This window comes from Symphalangus syndactylus, chromosome 10 (assembly GCF_028878055.3).
Source record: "Symphalangus syndactylus isolate Jambi chromosome 10, NHGRI_mSymSyn1-v2.1_pri, whole genome shotgun sequence".
NCBI classification, from domain to species: Eukaryota; Metazoa; Chordata; class Mammalia; order Primates; family Hylobatidae; genus Symphalangus; species Symphalangus syndactylus.
The window spans coordinates 110,356,620-110,383,650 of NC_072432.2; the positions used below are offsets into that span (position 1 = coordinate 110,356,620).

The 27,031-nt window shown below is 38.4% G+C and overlaps 1 protein-coding gene across 3 annotated transcripts in view; it reads left to right on the forward strand.

The window, feature by feature from the left end:
• PLCL2 (phospholipase C like 2) overlaps positions 1-23,925 on the forward strand; it is a 222,629-nt gene extending 198,704 nt beyond the window's left edge. For 2 of the 3 annotated variants that reach the window (XM_055295535.2, XM_063611374.1), the window contains exon 6: positions 6,730-7,594. In XM_055295535.2, the coding sequence (XP_055151510.2) occupies positions 6,730-6,909 (180 nt within the window). In that variant the 3' untranslated portion in view covers positions 6,910-7,594. Of the gene's footprint in view, positions 1-6,729; positions 7,595-10,348 lie in introns of those variants that run through there. The other variant, XR_008660523.2, reaches the window with a different exon arrangement.
• Positions 23,926-27,031: the final 3,106 nt, after the last annotated feature.

A 27,031-nucleotide genomic window follows, 5' to 3' on the forward strand; every position in this document is an offset into this window, starting at 1 on the left:
CAATGAGTACACAGACACTGAGGCTGGACTAGAGAAGACCTGATGGGTTTGAGAAACATTTAGGAGCGTAGCATTTCAGAGGTTAAGTGAACAATACAGGGTGGGTAGGTGGGTGAAGGAAGTCAGATGAGGCTGTGGGCAAGGACTTTGACTCTCATTCTAAGTTATTTGGGGAGCTGCTGAAGGGTTTTGAACAGAGGGAAAGGGATGTCCTGTGTTTTAATTTGAGCTCTCTGGCTGTCAAGTTGAACATGGAGAAGGAAGACCAGTCAGAATAAACTCCAAGAAAGATTATGGTGGCTTAAACCACATTGGCGGCAGTGAAGATGGTAAGAAGTGGTGAGAAACTTTATATATATATGTTTTGAAGATTGTGACAATAGGACCTACTGACAGGTGGGATGATAGATGGAAGAAAAAGGGAAGAGTGAATAATGACACCAGGGTCCTTGGTCCAGGTCACTGCAAGAGTGGAGTTGCTTTGACTGAAGAGTAGCTGGTAGCAGGAGTAGTAGCAGGATATCAGAAACTCAACTGGACATGTGATGTCCGAAAGAATGATGCCTAGATAGGCATTTTGGTAGGTACTAATTTTTATTAATAAAAATAAGAGCACACATCAATGAAATTAAAAACAGAAAATGCATAGAGAAAAATAATTAAAACCAAAAACTAGTCCTTTGAAAACCTTATTAAAATCAATAAGTCTTTAGTCAAGCTAACTAAGAAAGAGATGATACAAATTACTAATGTCAGAAATGAAATAAAGGATATCGCCACAGATTTTATGGACACTAAAAGGATAATGAAGGAATATTATGAACAATTCTATGCCCACAAACTTGAAAACCTAGATGAAATAGGCCAATTCCTTGAAAGGTACAATCTGCCAAAACTCAAATGAGAAGAAATATACAATCTGAATAATTCTGTATCTATTAAGGAAACCAAATCAATAAGTAATAAGCCTCCAAAACAAAAAGCACCAGCCCAGATAGCTTCACTGGTTTCTGCCAAACATTTAAAGAAGAAATGATACCAATTCACTACAATCTCTTCCAGAAAATAGAAGCAGAGTGAATACTTCCTAACTCATTCTACCCAGCCAATTTCATCCTAATACCAAACCAAAGACGTTACAAGAAAACAATAGACCAGTATCTCTCATCAACACAGATGCAAAAATCCTTAACAAAATATTAACAATTAAAATCCAAAAATGAATAAAAAGAATTATTCACCATGATCAAATGAGATTTATACTGGGTATACAAAGCTGATTTAACTTTTGAAAATCAACTAATGTCATTCATCATATCAACAGGCTAAAGAAGAAAAAGCTCATGGTTATATCAGTAGATGCAAAAAAAATTTGACAAAATTCAGCTCCCATTCATGATAAAAATTCTCAGTGAACTAGGAATAGAGAGGACCTTACTCAACTTGATAAGGAACATCTACAAAAATCATACTGCTTACATCATATTTAAAGGTGAGAAACACAAAGCATTCTTGATAAGATTAGGGACAAAGCAAGGATGTTCTCTGACACCACTGCTTTCAAGATTGACCTGGAAGTCCAGTCCTAGCTAATGCAAAAAGACAAGAAAATAAAATAAAAGGTATATATCTTGAGAAGGAAGAAATCAAACTGTCTTTGTTCACAGATGATATAATCATCTATGTAGAAAATCCAAAAGAATTGACAAAAAAATCTCCTGGAACAATATAATAAGCAATTATGGCAGGGTTGCAGGAAACAAGGTTAATATACAAAAATCAATTGATTTCTTTTTTTAAGAAAAAAAAAAATTTTGAGGCAGGGTCTCACTCTGTCACCCAGGCTGTAGTATACTGGCATGATCATGGCTCACTGCAGCCTGGACCTCCCTGGGCTCAGGTGATCCTCCCACCTCAGCCTCACAAGTAGCTGGTACTTCAGGTGCACACCAACATATCCAGCTAATTTTTGTATTTTTATATAGAGATGGGGTTTTGCCAGGTCGCCCAGGCCAGTCTCAAACTCCTGAGGCTCAAGCCTTAGCCTCCCGAAGTGCTGGGATTACAGGCATGAGCCACCACACCCAGCCAATTTCTTTCTTTTTTTTTTTTTTTTTAGGTGGAGTCTCGCTTTGTGAGACAGAGTGTCGCTCTTGTTGCCCAGGCTGGAGTGCAGTGGGGCCATCTCAGCTCACTGCAAGCTCAGCCTCCTGGGTTCACACCATTCTCCTGCCTCAGCCTCCTGAGTAGCTGGGACTACAAGCGCCCGCCACCATGCCCAGCTAATTTTTTGTATTTTTAGTAGAGACAGAGTTTCACCATGTTAGCCAGGATGGTCTCCATCTCCTGAGCTCGTGAGCCGCCCACCTTGGCCTCCCAAAGTCCTGGGATTACAGGCGTGAGCCACCATGCCTGGCCCAATTTATTTCTTATATACCAGCAAAGAACAAGTGGAATTCGAAATTAAAAACACATGACCATTTACATTAGAACCCCAGAAATAAAATACTTAGGTATAAATCTAACAACATATATATGACTTATATAAGGAAAACTATAAAACTCTGGTGAAAGGTATCAAAGAATTAAGTAAATGGAGAGATATTCCATATTCATGAATAGGAAGACTTAATATTGTCAAGATATCAGTTCTTCCCAACTTGATATATAGGTTCAACATAATCTCAATCAAACTTCCAGCAGGCATAAAAATAAATAAATAAATCCACCAAGTTATTTTGTGAATATTGACAAACTGATTCTAAAGTTTAAAGAGAGAAGCAAAAGACCCAGAATAGCCAACACAATATTAAAGGAGAAGAATAAAATCAGAGGACTGACTTTATCTGACTTTAAAACTTACTGCAAAGCTACAGGAAATAAAACAGTGTGAAAAGAATAGACAAATAGATCAGCAGAACAGAAGAGCCCAGAAATAGACCCACATAAAATAGTTAATCAATCTTTGGCAAAGGGGCAAAGGCAATACAGTGGAATAGAGACTTCATCTTTTCAACAAATCGTGCTGGAAAAACTGGACATCCACATGAAAAATTCAATCTAGGCACAAATCTTAAACCCTTCACAAGAATTAACTCAAAATAGATCATAGACCTAAAGATAAAACACAAAACTATAGAATTCCTAGAAGATAACACAGGATAAAATCTAGGTGACCTTGGATATGGCAGTGCTTTTTCAGATACACCACCATAGACAATCCATTAAAGAAAGAATGGGTAAGTTGGACTTCCTTAAAATTTAAAACTTCTGCTCTATAAAGACAATGTCAAGAGAATGAGAAGAGAAGCCACAGTCTGGGAGAAAATATTTGCGAAGGGCACGCCTGATAAAGTACTGTTTTCCGAAATATGCAAAGAACTCTTAAAACTCAGCAGTAAGGAAACAAACCTGATTAAAAACTGGGCAAAAGTCTGAACAGTCAAAGAACTCTTAAAAAATGCAAAGAACCCTTAAAACTCAACAGTAAGGAAACAACCTGATTAAAAACTGGGCAAAAGTCTGAACAGTCACCTCACCAAAGAAGATATACAAATGGAAAGTATATTAGCATCACATGTCACTAGGGAGTTATATATTAAAACAACAATGAGATACGAATACACATCTATTACAGTAGCCAAAATACAAAAGTAACATCACCAAATGCTGGTGAGGATGTGGAACAACAGGAACTTTCATTTATGCTGGTGGAAATGCAAAATGGTGCAGACAATTTGGAAGAAACTGTCAAACTTTCTGTAGTTCTTACAGAACTAAACCTACTCTTACCATATGATCCAGCAATCATACCCCTTGGAATGTACCTAAATGAATCGAAAACTTACGTCCACACAAAAATCTGCATACAGATGCTTATAGCAGAGTTATTTTTAATTGCCAAAATTTGGAAGCAACAAAGATGTCCTGCAATAAATGAATGGATAAATAAACTGCAGTGCATCCAGACAGTGGAATATTATTCAGCACTAAAAAGATACGAGCTATCAAGCGATGAGACGACATGGAGGAAATTTAAATGCATATTACTAAGAGAAAGAAGCCAATCCAAAAAGGCTACACAGTGTGATTCCAACTATATGACATTGTCGAAAAGGCAGAACTGTGGAGACAATAAAAAGATCAGTGGTTGCCAGGGGTTGGGAGTGGGGAAGGATGACTAGGAAAGCACAGAGGAATTTTAGGGTGGTGGAACTATTCTGCATGATCCTATAAGAGTAGATAGATGTTGTTATACATTTTTCAAAACCCATGGAATACACAAAACCAAGGGTGAACCCTAATTTAAGCAATAGACTTGAGGGGATGTGGCAACATAGGTTCATTGATTGTAACAAGTATACCACTGTGGTGCGGGATGTGGCTACTGGAGAAGGTTTGCGTAGGGAGACAGCATAAGGGAACTCTGTAGTTTCTGCTCTGTTTTTCTGTGAACCTAAAACTGTCCTAAAAATTAAGGTTTATTAATTTTAAAAAAATAATATTTGGAGTTTTAAAACACAAAGACTAGTTACAGTCTATTAAAACTGTGAATGTGTGTAGCAATTCCACTTGTGAAGGGAAATACACTATTTAACATGAAATTATACTTCTGACACAATATGCTATATATACAAAGACCTCATAACTAGTAAATTTTAAACATGTGAGTTCAGTGACTAGTAAGAATGAATAAAAATGAAGCTCCTTTAGTTAATCTACGCAAGGGAACATCTATTTATAGTGACTAATTAAAGGACTCTGTAAAGCAGGAAAACCATGCATGGTAAGTGGTAAGCAGCAAACTGTTCTGTGGATTTGGGCCTCATGATGGTTTAAAATTGCCTTGCAATTTGATCTCACCAGTGGCTGACATTTGACTATAGTCCATTTGCCAGCCAAGGTAAGTCCCTACCCATTGCTCTCTGCAGCTGGCGCCAAGCTCTTGCTGGACAGGAATGCCTTAAAGGGGACGCACACTGGCAGGCAGTTCAGAAAGAGGGAAAGGGGGAGGAGGTGTAAGTAGGACAAAGGAAAGTCAAACTACAGAGGAATCATAAAGAAAATAATAGAATAAATTGAGAACCCAAGGGGATGGGAAAAAAATAGCAAGCAAGGAGAGTAAGAAAGAAGAAAAGGTGGCCGGGCGCGGTGGCTCACGCTTGTAATCCCAGCACTTTGGGAGGCCGAGGCGGGCGGATCACAAGGTCAGGAGATCGAGACCACGGTGAAACCCCGTCTCTACTAAAAATACAAAAAAATTAGCCGGGCGTGGTGGCGGGCACCTGTAGTCCCAGCTACTCGGAGAGGCTGAGACAGGAGAATGGCGTGAACCCGGGAGGCGGAGCTTGCAGTGAGCCGAGACTGCGCCACTGCACTCCAGCCTGGGTGACAGAGCGAGACTCCGTCTCCAAAAAAAAAAAAAAGAAGAAAAGGTAATAGTGTAAGTAGAAAAAACTGTTAGTGGAAGGCAGGTTAAATTTGGAAGGAAAAATAGAACAAAAAAGCAAAGTAGGAGTGTTGGAATTTACAACAATAGAGCACCACATCATCTCTTCTGCTTGATAATTTTGGAATTGTTGGCTGATGCATTAGCCCAGTGGTTTTCACCTGGGGGTATCTCACCCTCCCACTCAAGAGACAGTTAGCAATGTCTGCAAACATTAGGGTATGCTAGGGGTGCTGCTAGATATCTGAAAATACACAAGACAGCTCCCCACCTCCAAAGAATTCTCTGGTCCAAAATGTCAAGAGCAAAGAGGGTGACAAACTTCATTGGCCCATTGTCAGCACCAATTCCAGACTCCCAGTGACCGTGCTTCAATTCACCCACTGTTTTCTGACCTACATCGTGTTATACTGCATATAGATCAAGTTGGTGGTCAGACCTCAGAAAAGAAATTAAAATTTGGCTGAGAAAGTATATCCAGAGTAGAGAATCCTTTGCTTCACTCTTTCTTTCAGCAACTGCTCAGTGAGGACCTGCTCTGTGCCCACGGCTGCCAGCACTTACCAAAGGCTGTGTGGGCTTCAGAGATGGAGAACAGGTTAGTGGTTCTTCAGAGATGGAGAACAGATTAGTGGTTGCCAGGGTTTAGGGATGGTGGAGAGGAGGCGGTGGGTGTGACTTCCTGGTGGTGCTGGTGCAGTGCTGTGCCTTGGTTGCCATGGTGGTTACGTGAACCCACACATGTGATGAAGTCACACAGAAGCATAGGCACACTTTGTACCCCTGTCGGTGTCTTGGTTTTGATACTGTGCTATAGTTATGTGAGACATAACCATTGGGGGAAATTTGGGAAAGGGTATACAAGACCTCTCTGTACTATATTTGTATCCTTCTTTGAATTTATACTTATTTCAAAATAAAAAGTTTTTTTTTTTTAAATCAAACCTTAAAAGAGAAAAAACAAGATTGGCCAAACAACTAATGAAAGATATAATTTTAACTAGGATAGACAGAAATAGTCCATGCACACAGAACCCCATGCAGATCTATAAATAGAAAGGGCCAGAAAGGCAACATACTCTTGGAGTGTGGTGTTGAAACTGGGAAAACAAACTCACTTTTTATTAAAATTGACCTATTCAGATGCAGTGCCAATAAGAAATAATTATGCCCTCTTGTGGAATCAGAATACTTCTATTTCAGTGAAAGGTATATATTGTTGAAGTGTAACACTAAGTTATGTCATATCTAATACTGTTTAATTGCATGTTTTGTTATAGGGACAAGCAGATCTTTTGAAATATGCTAAGAATGAGACGTTGGAGAACCTGAAACAAATCCATTTTGCTGCTGTTTCATGTGGACTGAATAAACCAGGCACCGAAAATGCTGATGTCCAGAAGCCACGCCGGAGCTTGGAAGTCATACCTGAAAAAGCAAACGATGAAACTGGAGAATGAGGAAACTTAACAATAAATCATTATGGAGTTTATAACTCTAGGACCAATTGTAGTCAGATGGGACATTTGCTTTGCACTCACTAATGAGAATAATATTCGGGATTTTAAAGCACAACTGGAATAGCTAATTACAGTCTATTAAAACTGTGAATGTATGTAGCAATCCTGCGTGTGAAGGCAAATAAACTCTTTAACAAGCAATTATATAGCTGGCCAAAATATGCTATATTTGTATACAAAGACATTCTAACTCAGTTCCGGTATGAAGAAAAGATTATTCACTTTAGCTCCATTGAGAAACATTTTCCTAAGTGAAAACAATTTCTTAAGATGGAAATGGATTGGATTCACAAATTATTATTTATTGGAGAAAAAAACCTGATCTACGCATTTTTACTTACGTGGGGTTGCCAGAGTCTCTGGGTTCTAGATGATTTTGGTGGCATGCTTGCTGAGCCATAATTACTAAAGAGAATGTAAGTGGACAGGTTCCCTGAATCCCCGGGGTCCTTGGAGAGCCGTCGAGGAGAATGTGCAATTGGACTGAAGCTCCCTGGCTGAAGACACATGCCGAGTCAGCACATGGGTGGAGATGATGGAAAAGCAGCCAATCTGGAAACAATACATTGTAAATAGTTTTTCATTGTATGAAGTAGTGTTCACATTAAAAAGATGTTTTATGATATTTCTCCAATAGCAGTACATGTGTTTAACGAAGCCTTAACGTTTAAGATTTCTAGTTCAAAATATTCTACTCTTAAGTGTAGCCACTTACTTGTTGAACAGCTTTGTCAAAAATAAGCTGCTTGTCGGGGCTGACCTTATTTTGCTTTTGGTAAGGTTTCAACAGCTTTAAGCAACAGCAGCTGACTGTAAAATGAACCGAGATACCCACAGCTGCCCTCTTGATGCTTCTGAACTAGGTCTGTAGTGATGTGCACCTCAGAATCTGGCAAAGAGTGAGTCAAAAGTGGTTAGAGGGGTAGGAGCAGGTGTAGCTTTCCTCCAGTTCTACTGGCAACAAATTCCTTCAATTTATGTTTGTCTGAGAAAGTCTCTGTTTCTCCTTCACTTTTGAAAGATAATTTTCTGCCAGCTGAGTTTTTAATCCAAGCTTTTATTTTGCAAATCAGCGAAACTTCGTGCTTTCAAGATACTGAACACTGCAGCCTAATTACTGCTTCTCTCAAACCAAAACTGCTTTCAAATTTTGGAAGGGTAAATATTTAAATCTTCAAGAATCCCTTCTTTTCTATTCAGTGACTCAGGTATGCGAGCCAGATAAGTATATGTAATCTTCAGCTGAGTATCTTATTAGTGATTTCCTCACACTTCAAGAGATGCTTAGGTGCTGATGTTGTTCATTTGTTTCTGCCCAGTCTCCTCAATATCCTCTTAAAAAAACAATTCTTTGCTCCGTTCTTGTCATTTGCATTCTAATAATGTGCTTAAGTTAAGGTACCCATCTCCACTGTCCTTCTCTGGGTATAATTCGTTAGAAAATAAGCCTGTTACTTGGATAATGGTGCTATTCCCTGCACACCCAACTAACCACCAGCCAGTAGCTTAGGCTCTTAGCTCAGAAATGGACTCTACATGGGGTAAAAATGAATAGAAAATAGAGAACTAAAAGTAAACTTACAGAATGAGAAATGAAATAATGTGTAACTTAGATTATTGTTAAAAATACTTAGCTGGAAGTAAATAGCAATATTCAATTTAAAGTGAAAAATCCAGAAATGAAAAATTTTTATCTTTTAAAGTATAATGAAATTGGAAAAATATTTCTACATTTCTAGTAATGACAGGCATTATCTAATATGTGATTTGAATAACTGATAGCAAGACACATGTAATTTATTGTAGTTTATACAGGCTTAGAATCAACAATTTTACAGTTGAAGGAGTCTGAGAGATCATTCAGTCCTACACTTTCTTTTTCAGATGCCGAAGTTGCAGATGAAAATAAAAAATGCATTGCCTGATGTCAAAAAGTCTGTTAGAGGTAGTGTTGGTGCTGATCCCAGCCCGGGGTTTGCTCCACCTTTCCATGATAAAATGTCAACCTTTTGACCCATCTCATCAGAGGAATAAGCCAAGTGATGGGAATAGCAGGCATGCCTGTCGGGAGTTGTTCCCAAAGCCTCAGCGTTTCTCCTGTTTATCTAGATCCTCCCCCAGTAAATGCACCATCCTTCCTCGAGGATGATGACTCGTATCAGCAGAGCACAAATTCACAGCCAATTGAGGTATTCTGTTCTTTTTTCCCATTCATATGGAAACAGAAAACATTCATTAAACTGGCAAGGGCCAAGGTTATGATTTATGGACCTTTATAAACAGCTTTTTCTTACAAAGGACTGACTGAGCCACTCTGGACTGAACCTGTGGAGGCCTTATTATAACCCCCGCAGTTCAAATAATAGTGAGATCCCTGCTCCTGGATTGCATAAGTTGTAGCAACAGCAGGGGTAACATGCTTGCTTCCTCCCATTATCTGCATCCCATAAATGGGTGGGGGGGGCATCCATATAAGTTACTCATTGTAAATACCAATAATTCCTTGTGCATTTGACTAATGCATACATAGGGCATACTATAGACACACACACATTCACACAAACTGCATTATTCCCAATTAGGAATATATACAATCAGAGGTAGCATGAAAACAACTGGTAAGTCTCTGCTGAGGACACAGGAAAATTCAGATTTGGACAAAAATGCACAGAAATCATGGAAAACACCTGGTCAATTCAGTAGGAAATGAAACATCACACTGCAATCAAGCCCAGTGTCACATTTCCAACAGTTATGTTGATGTCAGTCCCACAGAGTAAATCCTGAGGCCTCTAGGAACACACAAAGTACATTCTGCTTCCTCTTTGCGTATACATATTCAGTGTATCCTCTCAGCTACTTAAACTCTTGCAGGCATTGGTCTATTTTCTGCCTTTAGCAGGCATGGCTTCTAAACAATGGGAAAGAAGCCATCTAAACACAAATGCTTACCATCTTCGGGCAGGTGTGACCCAGGAACCAGGGCATGGGGCAGAGTGCTTAGGCAGGGTGGTGGGCAGCCCCTAGGGAGGCTGCTCTTCCTCACCCACATGGAGTTGGTCTGTGAAGCACTGAATGGGAAAAGCCATCCAGCTTGCAAATGTTTCCACATGCAGTCTTTGCCATGTGGCCTCATTTAGTATGTTGTGGTACTTTGAATTTGTTGAATCTTCAGTCAAGCATTTTAAAAAGTTATAAATGCAAATTTAGTGCAGTTACAGCATAGTTCTGATTTACCCATCCAATGAGGAAGAATACTTAAGCTGGATATATCTGTCTACAGGTTCAGTGGTTGCTCATGTCTCGGCCAATATTTGCTGTGAACAGACCTAACATTTGCTGTCAGTTGTAAGAATTTTCTATTTCTAATATTTGACAGTGGGACTCTTTGTTGGGGCTGTGAGCCGAGGACTGTGTCCAAGACACTTTGTACATACCATTTCATCTTCTCAACAACCGGCAAAGTACTTGTCTGATGTTACAGATGAAGAAATGAAGACTTTAGACAGGTTAGTTAACGTAACTAAGGCCACGGAGTGCTGAAGTCAGGCTTTAAACTCAGCTTTGCCTGCTCCAAAGCCTCTATTCCCAACCATTCTTCTGAATTCCAGATATATATATATATATATATATATCCTCTAAACTACAAGATGGGTACTATCTTGTAAAGCATAATGAGGCAGTTGGCATTTTCTTCTTTTTTTTTTCGAAACAGTCTCGCTCTGTTGCATAGGCTACAGTGCAGTGGTGCAATCTCAGCTCACTACAACTCTTGCCTCTCAGGTTCAAATGATTCTCCTGTCTCAGCCTCCTGAGTAGCCAGGACTACAGGGGTGCACCACCACTCCCTGCTGATTTTTGTATTTTTAGTAGAGACGGTTTCACCGTGTTGGCCAGGCTGATCTCGAACTCCTGAACTCAAGCGATCCACCCACCTTGGCCTCCCAAAGTGCTGGGATTACAGGCGAGAGCCACTGTGCCCAGCTTTATTCTTCTTAAATGCGATACATGAACTCTCTAGAAGCCACTGAGACTCTGATTTTATTTAGCACATTTTAGACACCAGGGATTCACTCTGGATAAAAACAGGCATGGTCCCAGCCCCCATGGAACTCACAGTGTAATTGGGAAGAGAGAGACATTTATTCAAATAATTCCAAAGGTATAGGTGCAATTAAAACTATGGAAAGTGCTATGAAGAGGCCCCACTGAGAGGCTGCCTGGGTTCCATCCCATCACTTCATAGCTGAGTGCTGAGGGGAGGTGTGCTTAACCTACCTTACCTCTGTAATTGTGGAATTATTTTGTTTAGTGCTGCTTTCCTTTACAGGGTCTTATGAGTTGTTTGTAAAGCACTTAGACCAGCACCCAGCTGGCAGTGGACTTGTTGTAATGTTGCCATTCGTTATTGATAGGTGGGACCATGAGGGTGTTTAACGGGGCCTCACCACTCTTGAGAAGATGGAGGGAGTATTTAGTGCTCTGTAACCCAACCTCTATAACCTGAAACAGTCATTTGTTCTCATGTCTGGGGCTTTGTGTGTCGACTGGGCTCACCTCAGTTTTCTTACTTGGGGTCTCTTGTGCAGGCGCTGGCAGATGTTAGCAGGGGCTTTGGTTATGTGACTGGGCTGAACTGCCGGCTGGCTCACTAGCTAGTACAGCCACTGCAGGGAGCTCATCTGGGGCTGTGGACCAGAGCATCTGCATAGGTCTCTCCATGTGGCTTGGACCCCTCACTGCAGGACACTGCGTTCGGAGAGGGATTGTCCCAAGGGCAAGCATTCCAAAGACCCACGTGGAAGTAGCTTTTCTTCCTGAGGCTCCTGGAGGCCTATCCTCAGAAGCCTCGGCATGTCCCTGCTGCTACATCCTATTGTTTAGGCAAGTCGCTAGGTCCTGCCCAGGTCCAAGGGGGTGGAGAACTCGACCAGAGGGTGGCAAGGTCACATTGTGGAAAATGATATGGGATAGGAGATGTTAAGACTATTTTTGGAAAATACAGTCTACTGTGGAAGCTTCCCTGAGAAAGCGGTATTTGAGCTGAGACCTGAAGGCAAAGATGCTCTCCCTACTTGCCCCACCCCAAAAAAAAAGGGTCAGCAGTAGGGGATAGAAGAGTGGAAAGCAATTAGGCAATTTAGACCAAGAGCCCAGCATTCTGCAAAGGCCGGAGGCAGGAGGGAGCGCAGCCTTGCTTGAGGACCTGAAAGGACAGTGAGACTGGGGTGCAGAGAAGGAAAATGAGAGGGTGTGGAGGGAGTTTCAAGGGCACGGGGCCTCTCAGGGAGGGCTTGGCAGTCCTTGTTAGGGAGTTTGTTCTTGTTTTCCTAAAAGATTAGTGCCAACCATTTAGTTGTATTATATTTAACCCACTTTGCATTCATTTTACTTAATTACAAAAGAAGTACATGCTCATTGTTACCAAAAAAAGTCAAATGCTGACAAATGTAAATATAAAAAGTGCATGTGCCCCCTCACACTGCCCTTCTCCCACTCCCCATGGGAAACAGCATGGCCAACGCCTCCTTACATGGCGATGTTCAGATGCCACCAACAAATGCCCTCCTCCTCTCCCTGAGAAGTTCTGACTTTTACTGTCAAGGAAACACTTAGCTGTTTTTAAGGATCAGAGAAATCAAAGCATAGAGTACTTAAGTAAAGGCAATGAGCAATTCAGCTTTATCAACTAGAATATTTATGTATTTATTCAAAGCCACAGATGTTAGATGTTAGGTAGAAAGTAGGGATCAACAGTTTAACAACTTATGTTTAGATGTTACTATTCAAATGTATAAGAACAAGTGTCTCCCCTCTAAAAATATTTTTAAAATCTCACACGAGACTCTAAACCAAAAACCATTGTAAAAAATCCTTTGGAAATGGACCATTGTAGCCATTGAGATGACAGGTAAAGGTGAGCATTCTGAACATATAACAAAATATAAGATAGGTAATAAATATTCAAAGCATGAAGGAGGTATAACATGAAGAGTAAAGTCCTCCCCTCATCTCCCCAAGCCTCAGTGCTAAGAACTTATAATGTGTAATTTCTGGTTTTGATTCTTCTGATAATTATCTCACAAACTCTGGACCAGTGCTGTAAAAGAGAATTTTCTATGATGATAGAAACATCTAAATCTGTGCTCTCTAATATGATAGGCATGAGCTACATGTTGCTATAAATTTAAATTTTAATTAATAAAAATGTAATACAATAAAATATGTAGTTTCTCAGCTGCACTTGCTGTATTTCAGTAAGTCAGTAGCCCCATGTGGCTAGTGGCTACCACAATGGACAGTGCAGTGATTGATAATATGTTTATACCTCTGCTTTCTGCTTTATCAACTTTAAAAAGACATAGTGACATCACATGAAGGGAGATGAAAAATGTGGCTCATTTCACTACCTCTTCTCTTTGCTCTCCTTCCATTCCCAATCCCTATTAAGAACATTTTCATTTTAGTTCTACTGGATTACCTTAATAACTTTTAATAATATAATTAAAATTGCTTATTGATGCATCAATTGTTGACTTTCATACTTTGATCCACCACCATGTTAAATCAGAAAATTCATGTTCTCTATTGTTTCCCTCCAAAACTTCTGCACTTTTAGCTCCCAACCACCTGCTACTCTACTTGCCACATCGGCAGTCTCTAGATAGCATTAATATTCTCTTCTGTGACTATAAACTCTCCATGCTTCTCTAAGATTGGTTCTAAAATTGGAAAGTAATAACCAGCCTTTATAATATTATAATTGCATAAGAATTAATTTGTTACACAAATAGTGTGGCCAAACCTGCAAAAAAGGAGACATTTGTGATCCTGTGCCACCAAACTTGTACCATTCAAAAGTGAATATGCTAACTTCCGCCTTCAGCCAAGGTAGAGAACAGATTTTCCACATAAAGCAACCCAAAGCAGAAAAAATATATATGAAACAATAGTTTTCATAACCCCGGACCCTTAGCATAGAAAGACAGTGATGACTTAGAAAAGGGAAACAAATGGGGTGAGCTCTATGATTGCCCCAGCTTATAACGTGGAGTTTCCAGGCCACAATGCAAGAAGGAGAAAGCCAGGCAGAGCCTAGAAGACCCCCTGAATTGAAGCAATGGAGGTGAGATACCTGGGAGACCAAGGTGGCTAGAGTTTTCAGGACAGAGCACCCAAGAGGAGAGAGCCACACAAAGAAAGAGCAGGCATCTGTAGAGTGCCCCTCTGGCATCCAGCAGAGTACTGATCACCACACCTGTGAGAACACTACCTGAGGCAAAGCACAGAACCACTCAAATAACTGGAGCAACAACCAACCTTTTAACAATTATCAACCCTCATGGAAGTCATTTTAGACATTTTCATAATCATTCTCCCCCATGAAATTTTTATGCCATGCATATTAATGTATATGTGATACATTATGTATATGATATATATATGATACAAATATTATGTATACCTTTGCTTTATGCATACACAGTTAAATTTTTTCCCTAAAAACTTAATTTTGTCCCTTTGGGAGCAATATTGCCATCTTTGAGAATGTATGGATTAGAGAGAACAGTACACAGTACATAGGGCCAGGATAGAGTCAATCAGAGATCCTCATACTTCAGAAGGGTCTTGTCTCAAGTAGGTAATAATTGGCCCCAAAATATACACTGCCCTGGTCCTACCTAAAACGTTTTAAAGCAAGACCTGAAAAGATCAAACTGTTTTTCAGTAACTAAATTGCTTGCCTGATCAGGACCCAAAATGGTAAAATTCACAAATGTTTCCAAAAGAGAATTACTAAGCATGCAAAGAAGTAGAAAAATATGACCTATAATGAAGAGAAAATTAAAACCAACCCAAAACTGGCATAGATGTCAGAATTAGTAGACAGGAGTGTTAAACCCTTACTATAGCTGTATTTCTTATGTTCAAAAAGTTGAGTAGTGACATGGATAATATTTCTTAAAAGGCCGAAATCAAACCTCTAAGGATAAAAATTTCAATATGTGAGATAAAAAATACAATGGATGGAATTAATGACAGAGTAGATTTTGCAAAAGAAAAGATTAAACCTGAAGACATAGCAATAATACAAAGTATCCAAAATAAAGCACAGACATAAAAGAAAACATAAAACAAAAAATGAACGACCATCACTAAAAGGAAGACAAGAAGGAAGGAAAGAAGGAAGAGAAGACCAGAAAACAAATAACAAAATGGCAGGCATAAATCACTACTTATCAATAATTACATTTAATGCAAAATGGACTAAACTTTCCGATCAAAAGACGTAGAGTGGCTGAATGGATGAAAAAATAAGACACAGTGATCTGTTGCCTACCAGAAACATGCTTCACCTACAAAAATACACAGACTGAAAATAAAGAGATGGAAAATGATATTTCATGCCATTGAAAACCAAAAAAAAGAGCAGGAGAAGCTATACTTATATCAAAAAAGTAGATTTCATGACAAAAACTGTAAGAAGAGAAAAAGAAGTCATTAAATGATAAAAGGGTCACTTCAACAAAAGGATATGGATATTGTAAATATATACACACCCAAAACTGGAGCAGCAAGCTGTATAAAGCAAATATTATTAGAGCTAAAGACAGAGATAGACCCCAATATGATAGCTGGAGACTTTAACACCCCATTTTCAGCATTGGCCAGATCTCCCAGACAAAAAATCAACAAAGAAACATCAGACTTATTCTACACGATAGAACAAATGGACCAAATAGATATTTACAGAACTTTTCATCAAATAGCTGCAAAATTTTTCTCTCCAGACCATGGATCATTCTCAAGGACAGACCATATGTTGGGTCACAAAACAAATTTAAAATATTCAAAAACATTTAAATAATATCAAGCATTCTTCTCTGACTACAAGGGACTAAAACTACAAATCAACAGCAAGAGGAATTTTGGAAACTACACAAACACATGGAAATTAAATAATAGGCTCCTGAATGACAAGTGGGTCAATGAAGAAATTAAGAAGGAAATTGAAAAATTTCTTAAAACGAATGATAATGGAAACACAACATACCAAAACCTATGGGATACAGTAAAAGTAATACTAAAAGGGAAAGTTATAGCTGTAAATGCCTACATCAAAAAGGAAGAAAAACTTCAAATAAATGACCTAATGATTCATCTTAAAGAACTAGAAAAGCAAGGGCAAACCAAATCCAGAATTAGAAGAAAAAAAGAGGTTTTAGTAAAGGTCCGAGCAGAAATAAATGAAATTGAAATGAAGAAAACAATACAAAAGATCAATGAAACAAAAAGCTGGTTTTTGAAAAGATAACAAAATTGACAACCTTTAGCCAGACTAAGAAAAAAGAAAGCAGGCCAAAATAAATAAAATCAAAGATGAAAAAGGAGACATTGCAACCAATACTGCAGAACCTCAAAAGGTCATTAGTGGCTACAATGAGCAACTATATGCCAATAAATTGGAAAATCTAGATGAAATGGATACATTCCTAGACAAGTACAACCTACCAAGATTGAATCAAGAAGAAATCCAAAACCTGAACAGAAAAATAACAAGTAACAAGGTTGAAGCTATAATAAAAAGTGTCCCACTAAAAAAAGTCTGGGACACGGTGACTTCACTTTTGAATTCTACCAAACATTTAAAGAAGAATTAATACCAATCCTACTCAAACTATTCCGAAAAATAGAAGAGGAGGGAATACTTCAAAACACATTCTATAAGGCCAGTATTAACCTGATACTAAAACCAGACAAAGAGATTTCAATAAAAGAAAACTACAGGCCAATATCTGTGATAAATATTGATGCAATCATTCTCAACAAAATACTAGCAAACCAAATTCAGCAACACATTAGAAAGATCATTCATCATAACCAAGTGGAATTTATCCATGGGTACAGGGATGGTTCAACATATGCAAATTAATCAATATGATACATCCTATCAACAGAATGAAGGACAAAAACCAAATGATCATTTCAGCTGATGCTGAAAAAGCATTTGATAAAGCTTAACATTCTGTCATGATAAAAAAAAAAACCCTCAAAAAACTGGGTATAGAAGAAATATCCCTGAACATAATAAAAGCCATATATTACAGAGCCGTGTATTACAGTATGGCACTATCTGTTAGTGCCAAAAAATGGAAAAGTATTCCTTATTCATGGATTGGAAGAATCAATATTGTTAAAATTTCCATATGGCCCAAAGCAATCTACAGATTTGATGCAATCCCTATCAAAATACTACTGACATTCTTCACAGAAATTGAAAAAAAAAATCCTAACACTTACATGAAACCACAAAAGACCACCCAGAATAGCCAAAGCTATTCTGAGCAAAAAGAACAAAACTGGAGCAATCACATTACCTGACTTCAAATTATACTATGGAGTTATAGTAACCAAAGCAGCATGGTACTGGCATAAAAGCAGGCACATAGACGAATAGAACAGAATACAGAACCCAGAAACAAATCCACATACCTACAGTGAACTCATTTTCGACAAAGGTAGTAAAAAAACACTGGGGAAAACACTGTCTCTTTAATAAATGGTGCTGGAAAAACTGGATATCTATATGCAGAAGAATAAAACTAGATCCTTTTCTCTTGCCATATACAAAAATAAAATCAAAATGGATTAAAGACTTAAATCTAAGGCCTCAAACTATGAAACTACTACAAGACAACATTAGGGAAACTCTTCAGGATATTGGTCTGGGCAAAAATTTCTTGAGTAATACCCACAAGCACAGGCAACCAAAGCAAAAATGGACAAATGGGATCACATCAAGTTTAAGAAGCTTCTGCACAGCAAACAATCAACAAAATAAAGAGACAACCCACAGAATGGGAGAAAATTTTTGCAAACTATGCACCTGACAAGGGACTAATAACCAGAATATATAAGGAGCTTAAACAGGTCTGTAGAAAAAAATCTAATAATCTAATTTAAAAATGGGCAAAAGATTTGAATAGACATTTCTCAAAAGAAGACATGCAAATGACAAACAAGTATATGATAAATTTCTCAGCATCATTGATCATCAGAGAAATGCAAATCAAAACTACAATTAGATAACATCTCACCCCAGTTAAAGGTGTGAGGATAAAGGACTTTATCCAATATCAGACAATAACAAATGCTGACAAGGATGTGGAGAAAAAGGAACCTTCACACACTGTTGGTGGGAATGTAAATTGGTATAATCACTATGGAGAACAGTTTGGAGATCCCTCAAAGAATTAAAAACTGAGCTACCGTATGATCCAGCAATTCTACTGCTGAGTATATACCCAAAAGAAAGGAAATCAGTATAACAAAGAGATTTCTGCACTCCCATGTTTATTGCAGCACTGTTCACAAAGGCCAAGATTTGGAAGCAACCTAACTGTCCATCAACAGATGTATGGATAAAGAAAATGTGGTACTTATACACAGTGGTATACTATTCAGCCACAAAAAGAATGAAATTCTGTCATCTGCAATAACATGGGTGGAACTGGAGGTCATTATGTTAAGTGAAACAAGCCAGGCACAGAAAGACAAACATCACATGTTCTCACTTATTTGTGGGATATAAAAAAATCAAAACAATTGAACTCTTGGACATAGAGTGTAGAAAGTTGGTTACCAGAGGCTGGGAAGGATAGTGAGTGGGTGTTGGGGGAGGCGGGGATGGTTAATGGTACCAAAACTAGACAAAAGGAGTAACATCTAGTATTTGATAGCACAGCAGGGGACAATAATAATAACTTAAATGTACATTTCAAAATAACTAAAAGAGTATAATTAGATTGTAACACAAAGGATAAATGCTTGAGGGGATGGATACCCTGTTTTTCATGATATGATTATTATGCATTGCATACCTGTACTAAAATATCTCATGTACTCCATAAATATATACACCTACTAGATGCTCACAAAAATTTAAAATATTTTTTTTTAATGAACAGAGTATTGGTGAGCTGTGGGACAACTTCAAGTGGCCTCACGTAAATGTAATTGGAGTATCTGAAGGACAAGAGTGAGCAGGACAGAAAAAAAAGTTGAAAAAATAATATCCAAACATTTTTCACATTTGGTGTACATTGTAAACCCACAGATTCAAGAAGCTCAACAAACCCCAGGAATAAGATGCATGAAGAAAACTACACCATGGCACATACCATAGTTAAATTGTTTAAAACCCATAGTGATAAAGAAAAAAAAATTGTACAGGAAGCTAGGGGAAAAAAAAGACATTTCATATAGAAGAGCAAAAATAAGGATGGTAGCAGTTTGTCTTCAGAAACAATGTAAGTGAGAAGGTAGTGAAGCAATATCTTCAATGTACTGACTCCAAGAAAAAAATTCTTCCTAGATTTCTATACCAGCAAAAAATGTCTTTTAAGAGTAGAAAAATGAAAATCAGTTTGTATGTACAAAAGCTGAAGCAATTCATTACCAACAGACTCACATTAAAAGAACAGTTTTCTTAAGTGCTTAGGAAGTAGAAAATGAAACCAGATAGAAATATTGATCTGCTCACACAAAAAAAGAAGAGTACTTGAAATGGTAACTACATATATATTAAATAAATGCATTTTAATTTTTTTCTTATTGCGTAAATCTCTTCAAAAGATAAGTGACAATGTGGGCTTTATATGCATACATAGTATGACAACGATTGCACAAAGTCCTGGAGGGGAGAAATGAAAGTATATTATTGCAGGGTTTTTATGCTAGGTGTGAAATGGTATAATTGCACTTAAAGTAGGCTACTATATGTTAATGATGTAGACTATAAGCCCTGGGAAACTACTAAAATAACAAAATAAAGAGTTATAGCTAATAAGCCAACAAAGGAAGTAAAATAGAATAAAAAAGTACTTAAAGCAAAAAAAGAGGGCAAAAAAGGAGCAAAGAATACATGGGACAAATAGAAAAATAGAAAACAACTGGCATTATTAAATACAAAAACTTCATAAATTTGATTTTAAAATAAACTTCTGACCTTCAAATGACACTATTAAGACAAAACTCAAGCCACAGACTGGGAGAAAGTATTTGCAGCACTATATTTGATAAAGGACTTGTTTCCAGAATATTTAAAGAACTCCTACAACTCAACAGTCAGAAAGCAAACTCATATGATAAAAATCATAGATAAAGGACTTAAATCTAAGGCCTTTTATATTGTTAAAATATAGCAATAGCCAAAAAGCACTTGTAAAGATGCTCAACTGCATAAGTTATTAGGGAAATGGAAATTAAAACCACAACATATGTCACTCCACACTCACTAATATGGATAAAATTTTAAAGACTGATGATATGGTTTGGCTGTGTTCCCACCCAAATCTCATCTTGAATTTCCACGTGTTGTGGGAGGGACCTGGTGGGAGGTAATTGCATCATGGGGGCAGGTCTTTCCCTTGCTGTTCTCATGATAGCAAATAAGTCTCACAAGATCCGATGGTTTTATAAGGTGGAATTTGCCTGCACAAGCTCTCTGCCTGCTGCCATCCATGTAAGACGTGACTTGTTCCTCCTTGCCTTCACCATGATTGCAAGGCCTCCTCAGCCACTTGGAACTGTGAGTCCATTAAACTTCTTTCCTTTGTAAATTGCCCAGTCTCCAGTATGTCTTTATCAGCAGTGTGAAAATGGACTAATAAAACTGACAATACTAAATGTTGGTGAAAATATAATTCTTATACATTACTGTTGGAAAGAAAATGGTACAACCACTTTGGAAAATAGTTGGACATTTTTAAATATTGTTAAACATACACCTGACCTATGAACTAACAATTCTAATTCCAACTTATATCTACTGTAAGACTCACTCAAGAATATTTGTAGTAGCTTTATTCATATTCATAGTATTCAAAAACCTTAAACTACCCAAATGACCATCAATACAAAAATGGAAAAATGAATTGTGCTATATTCAGGAAATAGATGTATGTTCAACTATAAGAAGAAGGTGGTACCTGCAACAAACATGGGTGACTCTATAAAACCTCTTGCTGAGTGAATAAGTCCAGACACTACAGACTACATACCACATAATTCCATTAGTTCTAGAATAGGCAAAACTAAGAGATAGTAATAGAAATCATGTGAGTGGGCCAGGCGCGGTGGCTCATGCTTGTAATCCCAGCACTTTAGGAGGCCGAGTCGGGCAGATCACGAGGTCAGGAGATCGAGACCACGGTAAAACCCCGTCTCTACTAAAAAATACAAAAAAAATAGCCGGGCGTGGTGGCGGGCGCCTGTAGTCCCAGCTACTCGGAGAGGCTGAGGCAGGAGAATGGCGTGAACCTGGGAGGCGGAGCTTGCAGTGAGCCGAGATTGCGCCACTGCACTCCAGCCTGGGTGACAGAGTGAGACTCTGTCTCAAAAAAAAAAAAAAAAAATCATGTGAGTGGTTTCCTAGAGTGGGGTGGGTTGTAGTGGGAGTTGACCCCAAAGGGAACTTTCTGGAGTGACTTACATGTAATATAGATGTAGTAAGTCAAAATCATGATTGGTGTAGTACACCTGGTTGCAACTGGTATACAACTAGTACAAATAGTACAACTAGTGTACCTAGTTATACTTACAATGTACATGACATCTGTCAAAACTCATTGAATTGTACATTTGATATCTTTACATTTTATTGTATGTAAATTATACCTTAATAAAGCTGATTTTACATCTTAAAAAGAAAAATATACCAGAAAAAATAGGAGAAAAACAATTGGAAGTAGGAGTGGAGTGGGGAATATGCTGTATTATTATTACTATTATTTCATGCTTTTCCCTTATCAGTAAAATTTTCCTTGTTTCTTAATCATATAACATGTTACAACTTATTATTATTATTATTTGAGACAGAGTCTCTCTCTGTCACCCAGGCTGGAGTGCAGTGGAGTGATCTCTGCTCACTGCAACCTCTGCCTCCCGGGTTCACATGACTCTTGTGCCTCAGACTCTGGAGTAGCTGAGATTACAGGCAGCCACCACCATGCCCAGCTAATTTTTGTACTTTTTGTAGAGACACGGTTTTGCCATGTTGCCCAGGCTGGTCTCGAACACTTGAGCTCAAGAAATCCACCTGCCTCAGCGTCCCAAAGTGCTGGGATTTCAGGCGTGAGCCACCACACCTAGCCTACAGCTTATTTTCTTTTGAAGATGTTTTCTTCTCTGAACCTTCTGATTTCTTGTTTTAATTTGGACAAATTACTTGTTAGGCATGCTGCACAGGTTTAATTTTGGGATTCACTTTTAGTTATTTCCATGCTGACTTAATTTGAGTATATATTGCTCTTTCTTGCATTCTATTTTCTTCTTTTTTATTTTCTTTTTTTTCTGAGTACATTTGTGAGTCATTCTTTCATAAAGTGTTTATAGAAGGCAGATTTTCTGAGTCCACATTCAAAACTTATTTACTGTTCTCATATCTGATTGAAAGTTTGGCTGGGTATCTAATCCTAGGCTCAAAACCATTTACTCTTGGAACCTTGAAGTAGCATTACTTTTTTTTCTAGAACTAATATTGCTTATAGGAAAACAGGTAGGTTTCTGATCTTGTTCCTTTGTAAGTAATCTGTTTCATTATCCTGGGAACTTTCTGGATTTATTCTTGCTTTTTTGCTGTTCTAAAATGTTGTGATGATACATATAAGTTTATTCATTCATTCAACAAATAGTTATTATAGGTATTGATTGCTAGGAACCCTAGAGGCTGGGAATGAAGCCATAAGTTTCCTGTTCTTATGGAGGTTACATTCTAATGTGGGAAATAAACAATAAAATATGAACAAATAAGCAGATGAGAAACCTTCAGATATCAGTAAGTACCAAGAAAATACAACAGGAGAATGGAATAGGTCACAGTAAACTGGTGCAGGATGAGGGGGTGATTTCGATGAGGTGCTTAGGGGTGGGGAGCCTCTCTAAAGTGACACTGAAGCAGAGCTCTGAATAATAAGAAGGAGCCACGTAGCAATCTGGAAAGGAGCACTAGCAGAAAGGGAACACGACCCCAAAGGACCAAGGCAGGAACGGACTGGATGTCTGGAAACAGAAACATGCCAGGGTGACTGGATAATTTGTAATCAATGCTTGAAAGGGGTAGGAGATGAGGTCTGAAAGCCAAAAAGGAGATAGACCCTGCAGAACCTGCAAGGAACTCAGATCTTATTCTGGATAAACTACGGAGGAATATGATCTGATTTCCACTTTAAAGATCACTCTCACTGTTGTATGGAAATTGGGATTATAAAGGGTCTAGAGGAGGAACAGGAAGATCTGTTAGGAAGCTATTGCTGTCAACCAGGCAAGCAATGATGGTGGTTTGGAATAGAATGTGGCCATAGAGATGGGGAGATGTTATCAGATGTGGATCTTAATTGGATGCAGGAGGAAAGGAAATGAAATCAAGGATGGCTCCTTGGTTTTCACCTGAGCAACTAGGTGAACAGCATGCCATTCAATGAAAGCATCAAGACCTGGGGGAAAGCAGGTTTGGAGAAAAACGTTAAAAGTGCTGTTAGGACCTATCTAAATTGATGTGCCAGATAGACTGATGGAGCCAGTGTATAGTCAAATGGTCTAGGCAGCGAGACGTCAGGGACACAGGTTTGAGAGTCTTCAGTGTGTCAGTGATGTTTAATGTCCTGCTTGATCACTGATAGGCCCTTTTATTATGAAATCTTGTGTGTCAACTCTGGAAATATTTTTCTACTGTTTATTTAATTACAATCTCTCTATTCTGACTATTCTTTCTTTCCAGAATTCCTATTACAGCCAGCCTTTTGTATCCATGGAATCCACATTTATAGGTTCTACTAACAGCGGATAGAAAATATTTTTGTAAAAAAGATGTACCTCTAATTAATGGTGTCCAGCAAAAAAAAAAATTAAAAATAAAAATAAAAAATAAATGAACAAAGGATGGTTGTGTCTGCACTGAATGCGTACAGACCTTTTTTTCTTGTCGTTATTTCCTAAACAATAGAGTATAACAACTATTTACATAGCTTTTACATTGTATTAGGTATTATAAGTAACCTAGTGGTTATTTAAAGGATACCAGAAGATGTGCGTAGATTGTATGCAAATACGACACCATTTTATATACAGAACTTGAGCATTCATGGATTTTTGACGTCTGCGGGGGGGTCCTGGAACCAATCCCCCACAGACGCCAGGGGACGATTGTAGATGGATGTTAAACCTCCTAGATCAATCCACAGGGTCCCTTAACTGTCCTTCATTTTATTCATCTCTTTTGCTTTTGCTCCATGTCTTAGGAGACTTTCTTGATGCTTTCTTGTTCAGTTCTTAGATTGATTCATATGATGCTGGCTTTAATATTTCCTGTTTTTAAGACCTTTTTTCTGGTGATTACTTCTTTTTATGGGAACTATTCCTGTTTTGTGACTGTAATTAGGACCCATTTAGATCCTTCTAATTTTTTTTCTCTCCATTATTACCTCTGTGGACAGTTGTTCTGTGTGTTTTTCTTGGTCCTCCTCTCTTTTACACTAGTATTTTTCATGGTGTGTCAGGAAGTCCATAGAACTCTGTTCCTTTTTATGAATGCAGAACTGCTTGCTTGATGTTCATGGCTGGGAAGGTTTTCATGCAAGTGTGTTGTCCTCTGGGTCTTTCCCCTGAATTGGGGAACTGGTGTAGAGGATAGAATGTGTCTACTCTCAGGCCTCATCATAGGGGCACAAGCAGGAAATGGCAGTCAAGCTGACATCTCGAGTGCTTTTAAATTTAGAGGAGTATGAATTCTTCTGAGAAATCACATCATTATTATTTAAATAAGGAATAATGAATAACAGTTACCCCTCCCTGAAAACTCATGCCCAGGTAAATATCACTAGCTGATAAAGTCCTTCACGAGGCATTGACCCATCAGTGATGTCTGCCATGGGTGTGGGAGGGAAGGCTCATAGCAAGAGGCTTTCACACATCCTTCCTTCTTCAGCCCACACACCTGTCCAAGTCATAGTTCAGACCCAGCCTGGAGGAGGTGGATTGGGCTGGGGCCTATATGATAGTCATTTCAGCCAGTGGTAACTCATAGTTAAAATTATGTAAACTTACCTTACTGTCTGCTGCTGGAATGCTGACAAGAGGGCAGCCCTGAGAGAGAATTAGCTTGAGCATGAAGTAGCCACATGCATTATCCTTAAAATGCATGTGCATGGTTAAGTGAGTGATTATATTCCAAGGTTGATGCAAGTTATTTGGGGAATATCTATACCTCTGTTACCTCCACAGGCATGGTTCATCAGAGTTCACTGCATGTAACCCTATTTTAATAGCTGATAAGTCAGACAAATATATTGGCCCTGCAAAGGAAACCAAACAGGATGTTATCATTAGTAACTTGGAAGGACAGATTTAAATATTTTAAGACTTTAGTAAAAGGGGACATGTATCAACAGATTTTACATCCACAAGGATAAATTACAGCTATAAACACAGGAAGGACAAACAGTCCAAACGCAAGATGGGCCAGGGCTGATTCATCCAGGGTTAGCAGAGCACCCACTGCAGAAGACGTTAGTGCATCACAATCGTCATGAGTCAGTGAGGCTAAATGTCACTCAGAAATATTCAAAGAGAAGTGTAATGGTGGGATAAATGATGATTATCATCATTGGGAAAGGGAAATGGGCAAGAGTTGTACACAGAAATGCTTTCAGGAGCCAGGCTGGTGATGTAAATGTGTGAAACTGATGGGAGTACAATCAGGAGCAGTGAGGACTGTGGCCAACTGGAGAATAAATGTCACTCTGAAGACATTCTCATTAAGATTACACACACACACACACACACACACACACACACACACACACACTGGCCAGGCAGAAAGAAATTTCTCGGAGCCCACAGTATCTTTGGCATTGTGAGCGATGAGCAGCCCCTCCCTCCAGAACTGTTGCATTAATGATTGTGGCAGTTGTCCACTATTGAGGTACTTGTGAATGGTAATATCACTTATAGTTACCACACCACTGTTGTGTTGCAGGGCTGTGTTTTTACTTTCTCACAAAGGAGAAAGGGGCAGTCCTTAAAATTTCTGTTCATGGAGAAACATACCCGACCATATAAATATATTGAATGTAAATATATTCTACCAAGTGATTGCAGAAGAAAACATTGAGAACGCTCTTCTGTGGATGTGAGTGTTCATCTCTGTTTACTGTGGAGATTCTTTCACCTAAAGCATAAGAGGAAACTGAGGAAGAGCCCACCCAAAGTAAGCAGATGGGAAGGAGCTTTGGACACAGCTCCTTGGGCTATGTTAGCCAAGTGAAAATAACTAATGGGTTAGCAGCTGAGTAATGTCAGCCTTCATGTCAATAATGAAGCTGCTCTCTGTTCTCCTCAAAAACAGGGAACATGGTGGTTCAGAGCCAGAAACTTCCTGACCCCAGGAAAGCTGCATGGCAATGGGTTATCAAGAGACAGTGGAAGCCTCATGTCCATGCAAGCTGAAATCAAGGTAGACAGTGACTTCCTGGGACAACCCTGAAAGCAGCCTGTTTTCAGGTAAGAGTATAATACAATAACCTTCCATCTTCTCTTACAATTCAAGTGTATATATATATATAAAATCAGAAATCCATTTTCTGAATTTTCTATTAATTGTGTAGCCTATATTATATAGGTTATAATATATTATATATAACATTATATACAATATAGGTTACATAATGGAAAATTCAGAAAATGGACTTTTGACAATTGTGGAAACTAGTTAAGACATGGAAAACGCTCCTAATAACTAGAGCTTAGTAGAAGTAGAATTTGGAGCACCTTCTTTTCTTTTCCAGCAAGGGGAAGTCATATAGATTGATTCAGAGAAAGAGAAAGGGACAAAAATTTGCCTTCAATATAAAGAGCATGAGTCTTCATTTAATTGGCAGGGACATATAGGAGAAGGAAAAGAATTGCCCTGGTTGAAGTACAGGTCTTTTTCCTCTTTTCTTCCCACATCTGCTGTTGGATCATGCATTTTCTATATCTCAGAAATTTTGAAAATCAATACGTA